Genomic DNA, 16,283 nt, shown 5'->3' on the forward strand with positions numbered 1-16,283 from the left:
GAAGAAGTGATGTCAAAAAAGAAGGGAAAACAAAAACAGTATCTCCAGATCTTTGGCACAAATCTTCGGCAGTCTCGATCTGCGTGCACCCCTTACGCAACATTCACTAGCCATTGCAAGCCTGCGAACGATTGAAAGAATCATCGTGTTTTCAAAGTGCGGTGCATTGGGGTTCAAAAGTCTCGTAAACATTGCAAACGAAATATACATGATCAATTCCTACGATACATTCAAATTGTCCATTGAATCAAAAGCCAGTGAAATATGAAAACATTTGTCATTGCTGCCTTCGTTGCCCGGCCACCCAGCCTTTGTCACCCTCTTCAGCACAATCAATTACAAGTTGGAATTGTAATATTCTTCAATTCTCTATCAAAGTCGAACAGTCCCCACCAAGGTTCAACGCCACCATAGATCCTAATAGTCGATATCAGCCTGCTGTTTATGTCATTGTATCGGATGAGAAGAGAATACTCACTCTTTCCAAGGTTCGTCAAATGCCTCGAAACTTGTGAATCCCATCAGCATTGGTTTTGCCCCGAACTGTTAGTAATAAACTTACTAAAAGTATTGGGTACCATTGGCATTCGCCTGACAAATGAAAGTATCAAGGAAAGCTACCGTCCATAGTCAGCTCCTGATCCGAACCATCCATTACCTAAAGCCCGACTTACTTTGAAGGTTTGCTACGCTAGCATCACCTTGAGGGCTGCCCGCGCCATCATTAGACTCGGTCGAGTCCGAACTGTTTGTAGGCCAGCCAGTCTCGGCGATATACGTCGTGGGATTGTTAGAGGCTTCTGCAGCGACTTCGACATCGAATTCTTGGAAAAACTCATACGTCCATGTGGCAGCATCATCGATAGCAAGAGAGCCAAACCATCTACCGAATGTCAGCTTGGTTTGCTTTTGATGCTTATATCGCGCTTAGGACTCACGGATGAACGTTGGCCATGAAAAAGTCAACACTTTCACCTAGCGATTTGCTCATGACTGACCCCGCATCAGAAGTACCAATGGGTAGGTTTTTGCTCAGTCCTAAAGCCTGGATAGTGCTGTTGACTTCGGTAATCTTATCGGCAATAGTTGCAAGAGCCGATTTATATGCCGAGGACGTGGTGGAATCACTACCGGCAGTGTTGAGGATATATTCATTACCCACAGTAATCTTGTTCGTCATCAGCAATCACGATAAATACCTGTTGCAGTTTACTCACTCCTTCTACCATGTCGACGCCGTAGGTTTGGAGAGCGTCGACAATAGCTTCCAACTGGTTCTTGTAAGCTTCCTCATTAGAATCGATATCTATGGAATCCATAAGCTTCTTTTCAAGTTTCATAATGCTTCATTAGAAGCTTACAAATGGCAGGCCAAATGGTCATGTTAACCTTTGTGTCTTGGATAGCTTGCATCACTAAAGCCGTTTGATTACAATTGGCACCGTACAAACGCAGCCTGTTACGATATTAACGCAGCTTATAGAAAATGATAGATTACCCTGACATACCTAGTGGTAAGTTGCGACAGAAGCTGTAATGAGCTTTGATTAGCTCTGTGCTATACTACTTGTAATATTAACGGACCTGAATATCTCTAGTGATATTATTTTGCGTCGCACCGCAGTCGGGCAATTGGACATCCTAATATTGCCGTTAGCGATATGCATTTCTAACAAAAAAGGTGACCACTTACGTTCGGAGTGTAAGCGAAACCCCAAAATACTTGATGAAGTCGACTATCTTTCTCAAATGTACTAGGGTCGCTTCCGATAGTTAATGTACCATTGCCGCTGGATGAAGTGCTGTTCGAGCTCCTATTGCTATTATTGTCGTCATCGTTCTTGTTGACTTGGCTGACAACGACTCCAACAACGATACCGACGACGGCAGCTACAGCCAAAATGATACCCCCAATAATGAACCATCTCTTCCTTGACCTTGCCTTCTGCTGAGCCGCAACATCCTCAAAAGAGGTTGTGGGTTCATTGGAGACGGGGTAGTAGTTTTCGGAAGGGATGGGTAAATGGGCAGAAGGGTTAGCATAGCCTTTCTGGAAAGTAGCAGACGGCTGAGAAACTTGTGTCATGGGCGGCATAGTCGTGTCACTTGTGTCCGGGGTGGCGTAAGGATCGGCGTAATTTGAGTTAGAAAGTCTCCCCGAGTTAAGAGAGGATGTACGAGGGGGGGAGATGGGCATAGATAGACGTTGAGGCTAAATTTGGATTAGCTTTGACCATAGTCGAAATAATAAGAACTTACTGTTGGATAACGAGAGTCACCAAGGTCGTCGTATCCTGTCATGGCAGGTGGAATAACGAGCGGCAAGAAGTGAGCGACAAAGGACGCAATCAAGATTTTATAAGCGGGAAGAGCATAGTATATCCAACTATATACAGCTTCGGTTTTTGGTGTGTGGTACGCGGGTTGTAAAGGCGATACACCCGATACCAAGAGAAGACGCCCAAGGACCAAGAAAAAAAAATGGGCGTTACACACCAAAAGCTGGTCACGCTTTCTTTGCGTCTCAACGTATACACGTCGACCTCCATCTCTCATTTTCAAAGTGATCTGGATGATGAAACATGATAAGTCAAAACCTACCGATGAAACTGTTCCCACCAGGTCCCATGCTGGGTACCGGAGTATACCTCTGTTGTTGTGCCATGTCCTTTTGCCAGCTCAAGAAGTCAAGTCAGTAGTATTTGTCAAGAAGGATTATGCCCAGTGGAAGGGCTAAAAAGATTATAGGACGAGAGATATGGATGAGTTAATTTGTGTTCAGTTGGATCTGAATCGGCAAATGAGGCTGAGGGCTGACCACTGGATCACGGGAATGTGCCGCATTTGGTATGCATATTTGCCCTGCCGCATCGGTTTTGCACCGTCACCGTCTGCTTATTGCACCCTACAAGCTCTGTATACCCCTATGCATGGTTGCTTCTGAATAGCAATAATTGCAGAGACATGAGAAGATTTTCCGAGCGGCAAAAAGCAGTTGCCAAGTATAGCTATGTTTTGCTAATAGATACGTCGACCGACGGCACAGCCCCTTTTGTGTAAACCGAGGACTTTTCAGGGTGGCAAAAAGTCCGAGCATCACCCACCCAAAGACAGTCGCGTCGTCCATCCGATGTCACCTCATTCACTCAGGAAACCACGTCCAAGGCACCCGTTCCGACTGAAAAAGAGGAACTGCATGATTATAAAAGTACGCTTTAAACTGCCGTGTATAGTAGCATCAGAGATAGTTTCAAAGTAGAGAACAGAGAGTGTAGTACTATCCTACACGCCATACTGTACAAATGTACAACACCATCCGTCAGTTATCAAGCTTCAGTTCTCTCGTTGGTCTTTTCTTAACTATTATAATCTTTTCTCTCCACCCCCCGTTCTCGGAGAAGTTTCGGGAAAACGCCTCCCAGCTACTTTTGAGGTCACGAAATCTCCACTGCCACCTCCACCTCACTACCTGTTCATCCTGAGAGCTCAGTGAAGGTTGAACTTGGCCTTACAGAATCCCGAAACTAGTCATAGTTTACAGTTCCAGTCTACAAGCCCGTCATCAGCTCGCAGTTCCAGGATAATCTAAGCGACCACCAAGATAATTCACTTTTTTAACCCTCGACAACTACTCCTTTTTTCTCTATTACAGTAGTCGCGCTCCGCCAGCTTCTCCGCCTCTACGCCATCGCCCAATCTACTGCCTGAGACCTCCACCCTACCATAGCTAAAAACTTGATGCTGGTGTGCAGGATCTGTCTGAGGGTGCGCAGGTCCGTCCATACCATTGAAATAGGGGATAAGATTCGCATTCGTCCACCTTGTAGATATGGATTGACGGCGTAGGATCAGGCTGCCAATGAGAGAAGCAATGCCCGGAAGAGAACTCTGAGGAATACAGATCGATGTTCATGGGTCCGGTCATGTATGTCGGAGCAGGGTTAAAGGAGGTACTCGGTGGAGGAAGATAGGAAGTGATGGGCGTGAAGGTTAGAAGGTCGGTCTGAATGGATGATGGAGTAAGAGGACCAAAAGAACTGTACGTTATTAGCATCCGCCCTCTTCCAAGGTTTATACATACTGAACCAAACCATCTTGACTATTTGCAGGATCCGTATTCATAAGAAGCCATGCTGGGTATGAGCTACTGAGCTGTTGGGTCTCCGTGACTGTCGGAAGGGGGTTACTTCTACCCATACTATTCGCCCGCACCTGAAGAGAACTTCAGGACTTTGATTTCACGGCATCTGACAATACACTCACCGCTGAATTTCCCCCCGGCCAATCGCCGCCAACACTTCCGTCCCCGCTGGTTTCTCTACTTTTACCCATACTCTGAGTGTCCAAGAGACCTATGGATGCCTGTGACGAGTTGATATGGCAGTTAGACTTGAACGTTAACGGAGTACCACCCGACATGGAGGTGTAAGGCTCGCTTGCCCTTCTTCTAGTTATGTCGTCATTCATCCCGACCCCCGAATAGTGATCTGCAGTGGTCAAGGCACTACTTATAGGCGTATGAGGCCCACCCCACGACTGTGTTCTCGTCATACCTGTGCCGTAACTCTCCACAGGCCCATTAACGCCTGCTGAAGACTGAATGAAGGAAGGAGGCATAGAACCTCTTCTGGCGCACAAGCCAACCTGATTATACGCCGGTTGCACAGGGAATAAAGGGTTTGTGACCCAGTGGGAAGAGGGTGGGATAGGAATCTGAGATGGGTAGATGATAGAAGTAGGTAAACCGGTGAAGCTGCTTGAAGGCGGAGGGTGAATAGTGTTGGTCTTGCCGGTAAGCCACGATGGCGCACCGCGGCATCTCTCCATAATTCTTTTCTCTGCTTATTATCTTCAGCGATATGCCCCACGCCGGCATGACAGAGACTTACCTTTATTCTCTCCTCGTCTTCGGTTACTTCTCTCTCCTTCGCGGGCAGGAGCATCTTTTGACTTGCGTCTTTTTTTGAATGTCGATCCACTGGTTGACTTAGTGCGAGGCGATACATTGCCCACAGACGAAGGCCCCGGAGAACTCGTCTGCGCTTGCTGAGAGGCTTGTCTGGGCCTCTCTTTGTCTAGCTGCTCATCATCAGCCATAGGAGGGAAAGAGTACTCCCACAATGGTTTCAACCACGTGTCGTCTTGTTCTCTTGCTGACGTTGAGGCGAACGGCTGCTCCTGGGGGAGGACTGGTACTGCTGCCAGGGGAGGTAAGGACATGTTGTAAGCAACTGTGGTAAGAGTTGGGTGAAACAATACGAGGCGAGGAGTGCAAGATTTTCAAAGATGGAAAGGAGGGCTAATAAACTAACCAAACAAGCGGTGAGGATTTTCAGTAGCGATAAGTGATGGAAAAGAAGAAGTGCCGGCACCTAGACTACGCCTGTCTCGTCATATATATTCCTGGCTCATCTCTTCAACTTTTGCTCGATCCATGATTCACCACCAGTACCAGAATCAAGATCCCCACATCACCCGCCCCCTTTCTTATTCGGTTCAGCTTCCACTCCCAGGCACTCATTTTCTCCGTCTGAGACAAACACCTGTGAACAGTACCCGCTGAGCGGAGCTTGGCACAGTCCCCGGGCGGCACGGTTGTGACCTGTAACTTGTTCAGTTCCTAGCTCGCAAACGGACAGCAGACGCTCTCTCCATCACCATCCGCCCATCAATGAAACACGGACCTTGTCACATAGGCAGACTTGCATCCGTCGCTGGCACTACGCGCGCTAAGAGCAGCCCTATGCTCTGGGGGTGTGTCACCACCGCTTCAAACCTCCCTTCCCTCTCCATGTCACCGGACAAGATCTCTCAACTCTCCGAGATGGGATGATTAATTATAGGAGAGATCAGGAATGAAGTGGTGATTACTCTTTGTGCCTATTGACACGTTCCATATCCATAGGTTTTCTAACTTTTTGTGTACGACTGGATCGGGTCGTGTTGCGCTGTGGGCGTTAATGGGCTACACCCAAGACATTTGGCACGGCGAGACCAAGACGTCAGTCAGACGCGGCATTTGGAGGATGACCGTTCCGTGACATCTGAAAACGCGCGGCAAAGGATGGGTTCATTTCTACGGGGTGCCACAAGTTTCAGAAAAGTAAAACATCTGTAATTGTGGGACAGTTGTGTACTCAACCACCATGCATCGCTGGTGTCGGGATACGCGCTCGCTTGAAGCTTGACTTCAAATGTTGGACGCTTCAAGTCAGCGTTAGGTCATCGATTTGTGAGATTGTAGCGTATTCTGACTTGAGTCCGCATTTAGGTGCTGTCGAGCAGCAGTAACGGAGTCGGCACGGTTGCTGATTAATTTCGGGAGGGCGTAATTAATCAGGCGTACTAACTGATGCTGATTTTGTTAGTGCTGGTGGGAGATTTAAATGAATGATGAAACCCATAGCGTAGAATTTGATCCCATCTCTTTGTGCACTTTGCCCACCATCAAGAGATAACAGGATGCGCTGTGTGGCATGCGCTAAAGACAGATTGGCTGAAGCTGATGAGGTGGTGGCTGGTGCTGGGGACCACATTCTTTTTGATACCATACTAAAGCGTGTTCTGATGGTGCCATTTTGATGGAGATGTTGATGTGATGTACTAACTTCAGACTCACTTTGCCATCGATCGATGATCAGCTATCAAACGGGATTGTTTTGTTATGAACATAGAAGTGATGACGTGGGACGGAAACTGATGACCTACGGGCGGACCTTACGCAGCCATCACGCATCATTATTCTATCCTTTCTTTTCATTATCTCATTCCTCGTCAGGAGTCTCAGAAATGGAGACCTGGCCGCGATAACTCCATCAGAGCATCGATATGTAAAGATACATGTTTATAAGTCGGCAAGCGATAGCAGCTCTTTTATACAATGAGCTTACTTGGTACTACCATGGACGGCTGACGCAACACGTTCGACATTTAAAACAAGGATGTGGCGGCGGTGAACTCGACGAGGTGATTGTGGCACTCATTCGCGGGTACGTCCCACGATTCAAAATCGTCTACCTTCTTCCTTATGTTCTCTCTCCTTCTCGATCTTGGTCATCTTCATTTGGAGCAGGCTGGATAGTTCTCCGTTCTCCACATCTATCTCAGCGCCCCACAAAATACATCTCGCACCAAGGGTCCAGTTCTCTGCAGCAACTCATTTCACATTCCTTTCAAGAAAAAAATATCTCACCCCTTCTCGCCGAGCAGTTGCGGAGACAGTTATTCAAACTGCTACCAAAGAACATTCCACATGTTCCTCCTGCTCGCTGCCCGACAGATGTACAACGACCAATTGTTATTCGGTTTCAGCGACGTTCTAGTCTGGTCACCCCGGGAATAGAGGGGATGAGATCTCACAACGACCTGCAAAATCCCAAAGTTGTGGCCGACACAAAGATTTTCCGTTCTCAGCGATCGTCAATCAAGTATTCCGCGAGCATAGAGTCATGACACACTTGACGACACTGCGGTATTTCATCCTCTGTGTTCCCACCCTCATTCGCCGTCTCGGCAGTACGTATGTATCTCTTAACACGTGTTATGACTTTGATTACGCTCCATATATCATAAATTACTTTTCTCCCGATGGTATGTCTTTTTCCGAGGCCTTCAAACGGTGCTGCAAGCACTACGTGTTTGATTGTCCGAGCCTTCGTCCGGCAGAATTAGGAAAAGCAAATCTATAGTGGCCCTCCACAATGCGCTCGCGAAAATGGATATGGACACTCGTGACGGTTCTCGTCATATAGAATGACGCGGTGAAATTGGATTAGGTATCGATCCGTCTGCTATTTTTTTGGGATTATGGGTGGCTAAAGCGTTAGCTGGAGTTATTGCAGGTTCCGTGCAGTTGTGTGCCTGTCCCCTGTCTATCGTTCAACAGCCTGCCTTGGTGCTTAGTTTCCCTCCTCCTCATCCTCACCTTCATCCTCGTCATCAACTTCGTCTGAATTCATTTCATTCCATCCTTGTCAGTTATATTTCTAAACTATCGACTTGCCTTTCTGTAGTTACCCACCATCCCTTCCCTGTTACTATTTACTTTATCCACATCGCGGCTACTCTCTTCTTTTGCGTCTGTTCTGATTTACCTTACTTTTGTCACTATTTTGCTTCATTTACTGTTCTCTTCTAGCCTCTTCTTCCGTTTCGTTTCTCGTAGTTCGGGCTCCTTTTTGTCGCCGACGCGTATGTCTCAATGGCCTTGTGGAGCGAATGTCTCTATGCATGATGTTCCTCGCGCGATTATGGGTCTCCGATGCATTCGTTTTGGTTTTTAACCAACCAAACACACTAAATCCTCATGTAGAAGGTCCCATTAATACGGTTAGTCTCTTAAAGCCAACACAAAGAAGATGGAATTTTGGCGTGAACTCATGCGTCAAGAATGTTTCGCAAGTCATAATCTGCAGACGATCTATAATAAAATAAAGGAACTGTGCGTAAAAACAATCAAAAGGAAAAAAAGCCCATTAACATACTTATAATCGGACGGGAAACGCTTAGCTCTTCTTGTACAATGGCCTGATCTTGACCAACCTATTCAGAACATGTTAACGGTGAGGACTTGCTCAGTGTTAATCGAGACTCACCAAGTGAATACGTAGCAGAACAAAATGTTTGACAAACACCAAATGATGGTGATAGCCCAGTCTCTCCACTTAGTACCGAGAGAGTAGCCCATCTCCTGAATGTAATCGTACCCCGTACTACTAGGGCAATATTGGCAACTGGTGGTAGAGTTGCCATCGACGAGATAACCAGAGGTAGTCGCGAGGTAGTTGGCAGCATATTCGTAACAGGTCTGATCCGGAGGTGGGTAGAAGGTGATGAGGTCATCCTCGATACAATTGAGCGTGAGATCGCCCAAGGAGGCGGTCATCATCGAGCCATAAAGGTATCGAAGAGGCGACAGCCACTACGGTCAGAGAATCAGTGACTGGGATCATCAAATCAGACATATTGGACTTACACTGAAGAAGTAGTGGAATGGGGAAGGAAGACCAGAGTAGAAGACCAAGGCCCAGGACAGACAGTTGAGCACTACGAATAAGGTAAGCTTTGATCCTTTTCAGGAAATGAAATGCTGGCTCACAATTCCAAACCAAAGACAGAATGTAAGGCAAAGACAGTCTGTTGGGGGAAACAGCACCAAGCAAGACTCCGAAAGTACCGTTCAAAATGGCGCAACTGAGAAAACAGAGCCATATTAGAACACCATCTGCTCGAGTACCGACCAAGTCGATCGTCCAGTAGAAGCAGAAGAATAGCAAATTCCAGCCGACAAAGAGCACAGGGATAGATACGATGAGAAGGGAGGTCACGAGAGCCTGCCAAGAGTAAATGCCCAATCTCTCTCGTGCAAGGAACATGTCCAACTTTGCCAAGTAGTTGATACCGATATCCATAGCGATACCAGGCAACGCCTGGATGACGACGAGGACACCCATAGAGGAGGCAGACATGTTGTTGGGAGTGTGATCAATCTTGAACCAGTAGAAACCGACAAAGAGACCAAAGAAAATAAGGATGGCAAGCTGAGTTGTCCAGAAAGAGCCATCTGTGGTAGGAATGGTTAATGTATGTTTGCACACATGAAGTAATGACCACCTACCTCGCCATTGAGCCCTGAAGTTTCTAATAATAAGTTCCTTGCATTGAGTCGTAAAAGATGACGCATAAGCATCACTGCCATTCTTCTTATGAGTCTCTGCAACAGCCTTCTCGGGATCGACAGCTAAGTTGTTGCGAGACGTGAACTCATTTATCTTGTGCTGGATCTCAGCAGCCTCGTTGCTTTCCTTCCACAGACCAGGCCAATCAATGGCAGTACCACCAACAGGGGCGACGCTAAAGATTTTGATGAGTGATGGTTCAAATACAAGGAATAAAGGACGCTTACGTTCCCAAGATGAACTCCGCAGGGTTGGCCTCAGGAGGGCAGTAGGCTCCTCGGTCTCCAAAGTACTTGACAACAGTCTCGGCATTCTCACCAGTCTCTCCAACGTAGACAGTATGCCCACCGGGAGCAAGAAGAACCACAGAATCAAACATCTCGAAAAGGTCACCGGAAGGCTGGTGAATGGTACAAAGGACAGCGAGACCAGACGCGGCAATGCGCTTGAGGAATCGCACGATTTCGTAAGAAGCTTGAGAGTCAAGACCGGAGGTAGGTTCATCCAAGAACAGCAGGAATTCAGGGTCCGCAGCAAGTTCAACACCTATAAGACGGATACGTTTAGTTCTCACTCCTGGACATGCAGTGGTATACTCACCGATGGTAACACGCTTGCGCTCCTCCACACCCAGACCATCTTCACCAGGCGCCCCAATCAAAGCATCCGCAATGTCTTCCAACTCCAGCAATTTGATGATACTTTCGGCGAATTCCAATCGTTCCTCTCGGGTGCGGTCGTTGCTTTGTCGAAGCAAGGCGGAGAACTGGAGGCATTCACGGACTGTGGACATAGGTTCGTGGATATCGGCTTGCATGGCGAAACCGGTTTGACGGGAGAAGGATGCGTCCAGAGGCTTGCCATCGATAGTCATCTTGCCTTCCACTTTGCCGGTCGTCTTACGAAGAGAGATAGTATCCTACATAAAAGGATGTCAGCACGTGAACAGCATCATTTTCGATTTGATCTTACCAAGAGAGTGGTCTTGCCCGCTCCAGAAGCACCCATCAGGGCGGTAAGTGATCCACCTTTGACGAAACCATTGACACCATTCTGAAAATTAAAAATCAGCCGTGAAATCAAAAACGGATGTCAAAAGGTGTTCACGAGGAGAGTTTTGTCTTTACCGGCGACCTGAACGGTGTAGCGGACACCCTCGAAAGTATAGACTGGAACTTGACCTCCGTTACCGATCGTATCATTAAGCTTCTCCGCAGCTTCCTTTTCTGCTTCCCCCTTTCCCTCGGTGTCCATTGACGTGGCTTTGGGACCACGCTTATAGATCTTCTGAGAGGAGTCGGGGCTTTCTCGAATAAGCAGAGAAGAACCGAGAACAATCATGATAACGTAAACTATAAAGGATAGCTATGATTAGGCCGGTGGATAGCAATTTTGGGGAAAATTATAAACATACCAACAAAGAAAGCCCACAAGATACCAACATTCCTCCAGATGTGACTGGTCTGATAGCCGTAGACAAATTCAATGTAGTCCATGCCAGGAACGGTCATAGTCCCAGGCTGGGCACCTTGAATGGAGCATACTTGATAGGCGATGTCATCGTAGCCTTCGCCGTATGGGATAAGGTCGAATACGTCGCATGACAAAACTCTTGCTCGGAACTCGTTCGCAATAAGCGCTTCGAACGCCCAAGCACAAGGAGTGGCTCTTCGTAACCATGAACTCCATCTCACTATGAGAACACCTTGGTTAGAGAATTTCAATAGAAGGCGGTTGAAGATACTCACGTTGTCTGAGAGGAGGAAGGGCAAATCCCGAAGCCGATAAGACAACGGCGAGAGCAAGACAACCGTACCGAATGGCGACGGACAGGTTAGGAGTCCATGAACCAATCATTCGGTACATAACCGATATGGTCTCGTACATCGTGAAGATGACGAACCAGAAGGTAAAGAAGTACTTTGCTCCGACAGTGAGGCCGACCATGAAATAGAATATTGCAGAGAAAATGAGAGTTTGCAAGACGTAGACTGGGATATCACAGATAATCTGAGCCAAAGTGTGCGCAGCAGGATGATAGAAACCAAGAGCCCTGTGCTTCTTGAGAAGAGGACGAGAATTGACAGTGGCAGGGACTTCACCAAGGGCGAAGATAGTGTAGTACAGGATACAGAAGAAGAGAGCACCAGCAATAGCGAAAGAACCGGCAGAATTGTTTGGGGGCTTGTAGCCTGATCATCAAAGTCAACAAACTTTCACATGAGAGGAGTAAGAGTACGGCCTACAGACAGCACCGACCAAGACAGCTTGTAAAATGTTGGAACCGATACGATAGACGAAACTGACCATATCACTACGAGTGAGCTGGAGTTGGCGAACACACAAGATAACGACCTGTTGAGCAAAGTTAACTCGATATGCGGTGGCTTTTCCAGCACCAGGGTGCTTGGAAGATTTGACAGCGTGACGGAACTCGTCCGCGTGGCCCGCTTCGGCATGTCGCTGCTTATAATTTTGGATATCTTGCTGCAACTCCTTGTACTCTTGGCTATCCAAGAAGTAGCGCTCAAATTCATCGGGTGTCTGGGGGACCTTGCCTTCGAAGCCTTCCCTCACTTGTCGTTCGTTGGGTGATGTTACAGCAGTCAAGAAATCAGGGGTACTAAGACGTAAGTCAGTCATAATGGGATAATGTCGAGGTAGCATTTAAGCTCACGTCTGACGAGATTTTTTATACCAGCCCATGTTCTCAAAATAGGCTTGTGCTTGGCTGGCTCTACCCTGTAAACTACTGGTTAGTTAAACATGTACTTGAGAGCGAGATCTTGCCTACAGAGAAAATCTGTCTGCCTTCGTAGATGACAACAACGCGATCTACACATTTCCATGCGTCCTGAGCAGTCTGATATGTGGAGATAATCTGGATGACATACGTTAGCTTCGTTATCAGTTGATAGAGAATACTGACGTTGACCATTCCCAAAGATTTGGAGAGTTCTCGCAAGACCTTGTAGAAGTGAAGAGCGACGGCAGAGTCCAGACCTCGAATGGGATTATCCCAGCAAGTCACAGCAGCGTTGGTAGTGAGAACTTCTGCCAAAGAGACTCGCTTCCTTTCACCTCCAGAAACACCGCGGACAAACTGGTTGCCGACTGTGACAGAGTTAGTGAACTAATTCAAAAATTGGAATGAGCGAGATAAGCTTGATTTACCTTTGGTCTTCCTGGTGTGGGGCATACCGAAGGTATCTAATATGCGAGTGAAAAGGCTCTCGACATACTCAGGGCGCCTGCCCTTGTCTTTCTTCTTGCGAGGTTCCTTCAGATGCAGGGCGGCTTTGATTGTTTCCTCGACTGTAAGTAGAGGCTGATGTTCATCTTCCTCGGAGTTGAAAATAATTTCGCCATCAAAATACCTAAGTACTAATTATTAGCAAGCCAGTAGAAAAGCGATAGATTGTGGTCAAGACTCACTTCTTAGCCTCGTGTGCAGGAATGGTAGAGTAAGATATGTCGCCCTCGATCTTGACGAATGGCTCATTGACGTTTGCGAGGGCGCGCATCAAGGTGGAGCACCCAGCACCGGGGCGGCCTAGTACTAATAAGACTTCTCCTTCCTCGACGACACCAGAGAAATTGCGGATGAGAGGCCTTGTGGGACCAGTAGTGATTTGGAAGATCTTCTTCATGAAGGAGTAGAAGTCGAAGAACTAAGCAGAGTATGTCAATGTCACAGCGACTGATGCCCATATATGTAGACAAGTAGAATTTACCTTGAAGACTGAGATGTCGAGTGACTCCACAAACTTTTTACTTCCACCAGCACCGTGAACTGTAACATCTTCCCAAACGACACCCAAGCAGTGGTAGCCTGCATTTGGTAATGGAATACTTCCAGGTTGATCAAAGATCTTGACGTGACTATTTGGAACATCCTCAGTTTTATCGTGTTTTGCTTGCTGGTATGGGTTGGTCAACTCGTTTTCAAAGGTGTGAGACGATGAGGCCGGCGACTGGACAACAGTAACTGCTCCAGGATCTTCGCTGTATGGGGAGGACATGTTCGTTGAATTGGGGGGCAGCAGGCCACGATGTTTGAGTAGATATACCTCTCCATATCACCATCATTGCGATTTTTCGCCGCTTATTCATCTAGTCATCGATTAAGCCGAGAATGCGCTTTCGAAAGAAGAAAGGGCCGCAACCGCATATGATTGTGTCGACGCCGCGACCATTGGCTGGTATGTAAATAACCGCTCAGGGGGCCATTTACTATTGGCGGCAACATAAATTTGCTAGCCGCAGCTAAAGATTGTAGGCCGACGATTAGGAATTGGAGGCTGCATTTCGGTAGACGTCCAACGAACGAGAGATCTTTTGAGCCGCAGGCAAAAGGGCATTCATGTGGCCAAGGTCGGGCCTCCCCCCCGGCCATCACTTTAGCGGCGGATTTTTTTTGGTCTAAATGTCCGCCGCATATTAAAGACTGTTGAATATTCTGATGTCATGACATTTCCAATGGATTATCAGCTTAACCCCGCATACTCCAGGATAAGTAGTGTGAGGTAAAATACAGGACTCCCGATAAAGGCCTAAGAAGCGGCCTGAACTGTTGTTTTCCTATCAGTAGAGCCCACTGTCAGAAGCGGGATGTGCAAATCTTAGTCATAATTACTGGAATCGCTGGCCATTGCCGGCCGCAAAATGGCACGAAAGAGGAAATGAAAATTTGTCTTCTTTTTGCAAAAAAGAAGGAAGATCAAAAGAAAATTATGATCATTGCGCAGCAGCAACAACGAGAAGCAATTTCCCAATTGTGAAGCCCTTGTTAACCGCTGATTTCCCTACTTCCAATGCTCTGAGCCTGCTGTGATAACAGACTTACGATACGGGCTTGGCCAATTCTTGAAACCACCCGACGGCATCCTCCTCGCTCGGACTTCACCTACCTTGATCAATTGACGCAGGGGCTTAGTTATTCATGGCTACAGCTCCTTTTCCTTATCATCATTACAACAGATCCCTGTCATTGTTATCTGAGAGTCCGCCCGTCCATGTCGTAACTGCCGTGGATCTCATTTAGAAAGTTATTGCTGTGAATGATCGCCGCAGACCATATTTGTCCAACTTTGGATGAGAGCCAGCGATGATGGTGATGTCCAAAACTAAAGTTTCAAAGTGCATGTTCTTCACAATTCGCATCATATGCGGAGGAAAATTATTCTAATACTTGTATAGTACAACTCCCATGAATGAAGAGCTCGGCGGTATTTCCTAGCGCACTGTACAACATCGATAGCGGATCGTTCTAATATTTAACATTTAACATTATATTACGTACTTCCAGAAGGGAAAAGATGTTTCCTGCATGTCAGAACGTCGCACATTAGCATATTGATAAACCAACGAACAGGTAATAACGAAGCGTACCAGAAACTGTCGTCATTAGCCGGGAAAAGATCTTGGAATTCCCCTGACATAACACCCGAAACCTGACTCATATCCGGTTGTTCTCCAGCAGAAGATTGCGCCGGTGCAGGGTCAATAGGGGGGACCAGGAAGTAATGATGAGGCTCTTGGCTCCAGAGGTAGCTTTGGATGAGTTCTTGGGCACTTGAAGGTGCCCAGTTAAGGGGTCCACTGCTGGCGGTGTTGTTGGTATTCTGAGTAAACACAGAAGTGTTCGGGATATTTTGACGATAGGTTTGGCCTGAATTTTGATTTGTGGGATGGGGATATGGTTTTGTCATGAAGGATGCAAGTTGCCATTCGGGAGAGATGCCGCCGAGTAGATGTTTGAGGAGTCGATGTGTATAAGCAGCCATGTCATCGCTAGAACATGACGCCTTTTCCATTGCAAATTGAAGGTCGGATAGCAGACGAATGACACGAGCTCGGTCTGCGCCATTCATAGGTTCGATATTCTGTAATACCATCAGCTGAAAACTAACGAAAAGTAAAGGGACAGGCGTACTTTGGCCAGCCAGATAGCACTGATAGCCAATGCTGGCCAGGTCAGGTTGAAACAGTAAGCCAGATACCCATAAGGTACCAAATCATTCAGCACAACCTCCCCAATTCCCATTGCTGCATCGGCGCATTCTGTGAAAGCCATTGACAACGGTGAAGGCTCGCTAATGTCCAAGATCTGTCCTTGCGACTCGTATCTTGCGACAAATAATAATCGGTACTCGCAGACGTGGAATCGGAAGAAGGCGTCACAGAGATGAAACGTCGATATTTGGAACTGAACGAAGCCGTATCTCTCTGTTTGACCCAGTCAGCATGCACTCGATGAACTTAGGGCTCATTACTCACCATTATCCTTCAGCCAGCGCCCTCTCCATCTTGTCCACTCCAGATCCATCCAATTCAACATTCTCATATTTGAAGGATCACCATTCATCGCCCCAAGACTATCGGCATAAAGCCTACTCATTCTACTGAAGGTAATGAACGGTCCGAACGAGGAGTCGCCGGGGGTCGGTAGATGTGAATGTTCAGCGACCCAGTCAGCAGGATCTTCCACATCGTCTGTGATCATCTTTGGAAGGGAATGATTAATTGCGAGACTACATAAAAATTAGCTTCGTCTATAGATGGATTTCTGAATTATGACACACTGATAATCGGCTATGACCAGAT

The 16,283-nt window shown here is 47.0% G+C and overlaps 4 protein-coding genes and 4 non-coding genes; 4 read left to right on the forward strand and 4 right to left on the reverse strand.

Annotated features, from left to right (window-relative positions):
• Positions 1 to 143: 143 nt before the first annotated feature.
• Positions 144 to 2,831, reverse strand: CNAG_06336 (glucan 1,3-beta-glucosidase). XM_012197907.1 has 12 exons: positions 2,602 to 2,831; positions 2,260 to 2,294; positions 1,694 to 2,212; positions 1,585 to 1,641; positions 1,509 to 1,531; positions 1,362 to 1,456; positions 1,218 to 1,306; positions 939 to 1,168; positions 675 to 883; positions 563 to 617; positions 479 to 508; positions 144 to 417 (listed from the first exon to the last, which is right to left on the reverse strand). The coding sequence occupies exons 1-12, from the start codon at positions 2,663 to 2,665 to the stop codon at positions 333 to 335; spliced, it is 1,491 nt and encodes a 496-aa protein (XP_012053297.1). The 5' UTR covers positions 2,666 to 2,831; the 3' UTR covers positions 144 to 332.
• A 342-nt stretch (positions 2,832 to 3,173) lies between these two features.
• CNAG_06337 (hypothetical protein) lies at positions 3,174 to 6,651 on the reverse strand. XM_012198031.1 has 5 exons: positions 4,890 to 6,651; positions 4,264 to 4,838; positions 4,082 to 4,212; positions 3,611 to 4,037; positions 3,174 to 3,548 (listed from the first exon to the last, which is right to left on the reverse strand). The coding sequence occupies exons 1-4, from the start codon at positions 5,218 to 5,220 to the stop codon at positions 3,728 to 3,730; spliced, it is 1,347 nt and encodes a 448-aa protein (XP_012053421.1). The 5' UTR covers positions 5,221 to 6,651; the 3' UTR covers positions 3,174 to 3,548; positions 3,611 to 3,727.
• On the forward strand, positions 3,333 to 4,040 carry CNAG_13116. The gene has a single exon (XR_001046392.1). It is a non-coding gene; the product is annotated as a hypothetical RNA (non-coding RNA).
• On the forward strand, positions 4,106 to 6,597 carry CNAG_13117. The gene is made up of 2 exons (XR_001046393.1): positions 4,106 to 4,792; positions 4,856 to 6,597. It is a non-coding gene; the product is annotated as a hypothetical RNA (non-coding RNA).
• Positions 6,652 to 6,784: 133 nt separating the features above from the next.
• CNAG_13118 lies at positions 6,785 to 8,249 on the forward strand. Its single transcript, XR_001046394.1, has 2 exons — positions 6,785 to 7,775; positions 7,842 to 8,249. It is a non-coding gene; the product is annotated as a hypothetical RNA (non-coding RNA).
• On the reverse strand, positions 8,207 to 13,989 carry CNAG_06338 (ABC transporter PMR5). The gene is made up of 18 exons (XM_012198032.1): positions 13,412 to 13,989; positions 13,113 to 13,348; positions 12,852 to 13,054; positions 12,607 to 12,791; positions 12,472 to 12,558; positions 12,355 to 12,419; positions 11,924 to 12,300; positions 11,426 to 11,869; positions 11,092 to 11,370; positions 10,785 to 11,029; positions 10,650 to 10,730; positions 10,278 to 10,596; positions 9,905 to 10,223; positions 9,617 to 9,852; positions 9,098 to 9,562; positions 8,975 to 9,045; positions 8,595 to 8,920; positions 8,207 to 8,541 (listed from the first exon to the last, which is right to left on the reverse strand). Exons 1-18 carry the CDS (start codon positions 13,697 to 13,699, stop codon positions 8,505 to 8,507), a joined length of 4,263 nt encoding a protein of 1,420 aa, XP_012053422.1. The 5' UTR covers positions 13,700 to 13,989; the 3' UTR covers positions 8,207 to 8,504.
• Positions 13,990 to 14,481: 492 nt separating this feature from the next.
• CNAG_13119 lies at positions 14,482 to 15,010 on the forward strand. The gene has a single exon (XR_001046395.1). It is a non-coding gene; the product is annotated as a hypothetical RNA (non-coding RNA).
• Positions 14,795 to 16,283, reverse strand: part of CNAG_06339 (hypothetical protein) — a 3,083-nt gene continuing 1,594 nt past the window's right edge. The window contains exons 6-10 of the mRNA XM_012197908.1: positions 16,262 to 16,283; positions 15,957 to 16,210; positions 15,613 to 15,905; positions 15,069 to 15,562; positions 14,795 to 15,002 (exon numbers count right to left, since the gene is read on the reverse strand). Of these exons, the coding sequence (XP_012053298.1) occupies positions 14,972 to 15,002; positions 15,069 to 15,562; positions 15,613 to 15,905; positions 15,957 to 16,210; positions 16,262 to 16,283 (1,094 nt within the window). The 3' untranslated portion in view covers positions 14,795 to 14,971.

The sequence above is a fragment of the Cryptococcus neoformans genome, chromosome 13 (genome assembly GCF_000149245.1).
Source record: "Cryptococcus neoformans var. grubii H99 chromosome 13, complete sequence".
In the NCBI taxonomy this organism is placed as follows: Eukaryota; Fungi; Basidiomycota; class Tremellomycetes; order Tremellales; family Cryptococcaceae; genus Cryptococcus; species Cryptococcus neoformans.

Bases quoted from the DNA above. Each gene is read 5' to 3' on its own strand.
- CNAG_06337 (XM_012198031.1), bottom strand. From the start codon at position 5,220: ATGTCCTTACCTCCCCTGGCAGCAGTACCAGTCCTCCCCCAGGAGCAG. The intron at 4,839-4,889 runs GTAAGTCTCTGT...GATAATAAGCAG, and splicing joins AAGACGAGGAGAGAATAAAG to AGAAAAGAATTATGGAGAGA. The intron at 4,038-4,081 runs GTATGTATAAAC...AATAACGTACAG, and splicing joins AGTCAAGATGGTTTGGTTCA to TTCTTTTGGTCCTCTTACTC.
- CNAG_06338 (XM_012198032.1), bottom strand. From the start codon at position 13,699: ATGTCCTCCCCATACAGCGAAGATCCTGGAGCAGTTACTGTTGTCCAG. The intron at 13,055-13,112 runs GTGAGTCTTGAC...ATTAGTACTTAG, and splicing joins CCTGCACACGAGGCTAAGAA to GTATTTTGATGGCGAAATTA. The intron at 10,224-10,277 runs GTGAGTATACCA...TCCGTCTTATAG, and splicing joins GCGCAAGCGTGTTACCATCG to GTGTTGAACTTGCTGCGGAC.
- CNAG_06336 (XM_012197907.1), bottom strand. From the start codon at position 2,665: ATGGCACAACAACAGAGGTATACTCCGGTACCCAGCATGGGACCTGGT. The intron at 1,457-1,508 runs GTATGTCAGGGT...ATATCGTAACAG, and splicing joins CTGTCGCAACTTACCACTAG to GCTGCGTTTGTACGGTGCCA. The intron at 1,169-1,217 runs GTGAGTAAACTG...ATGACGAACAAG, and splicing joins GCGTCGACATGGTAGAAGGA to ATTACTGTGGGTAATGAATA.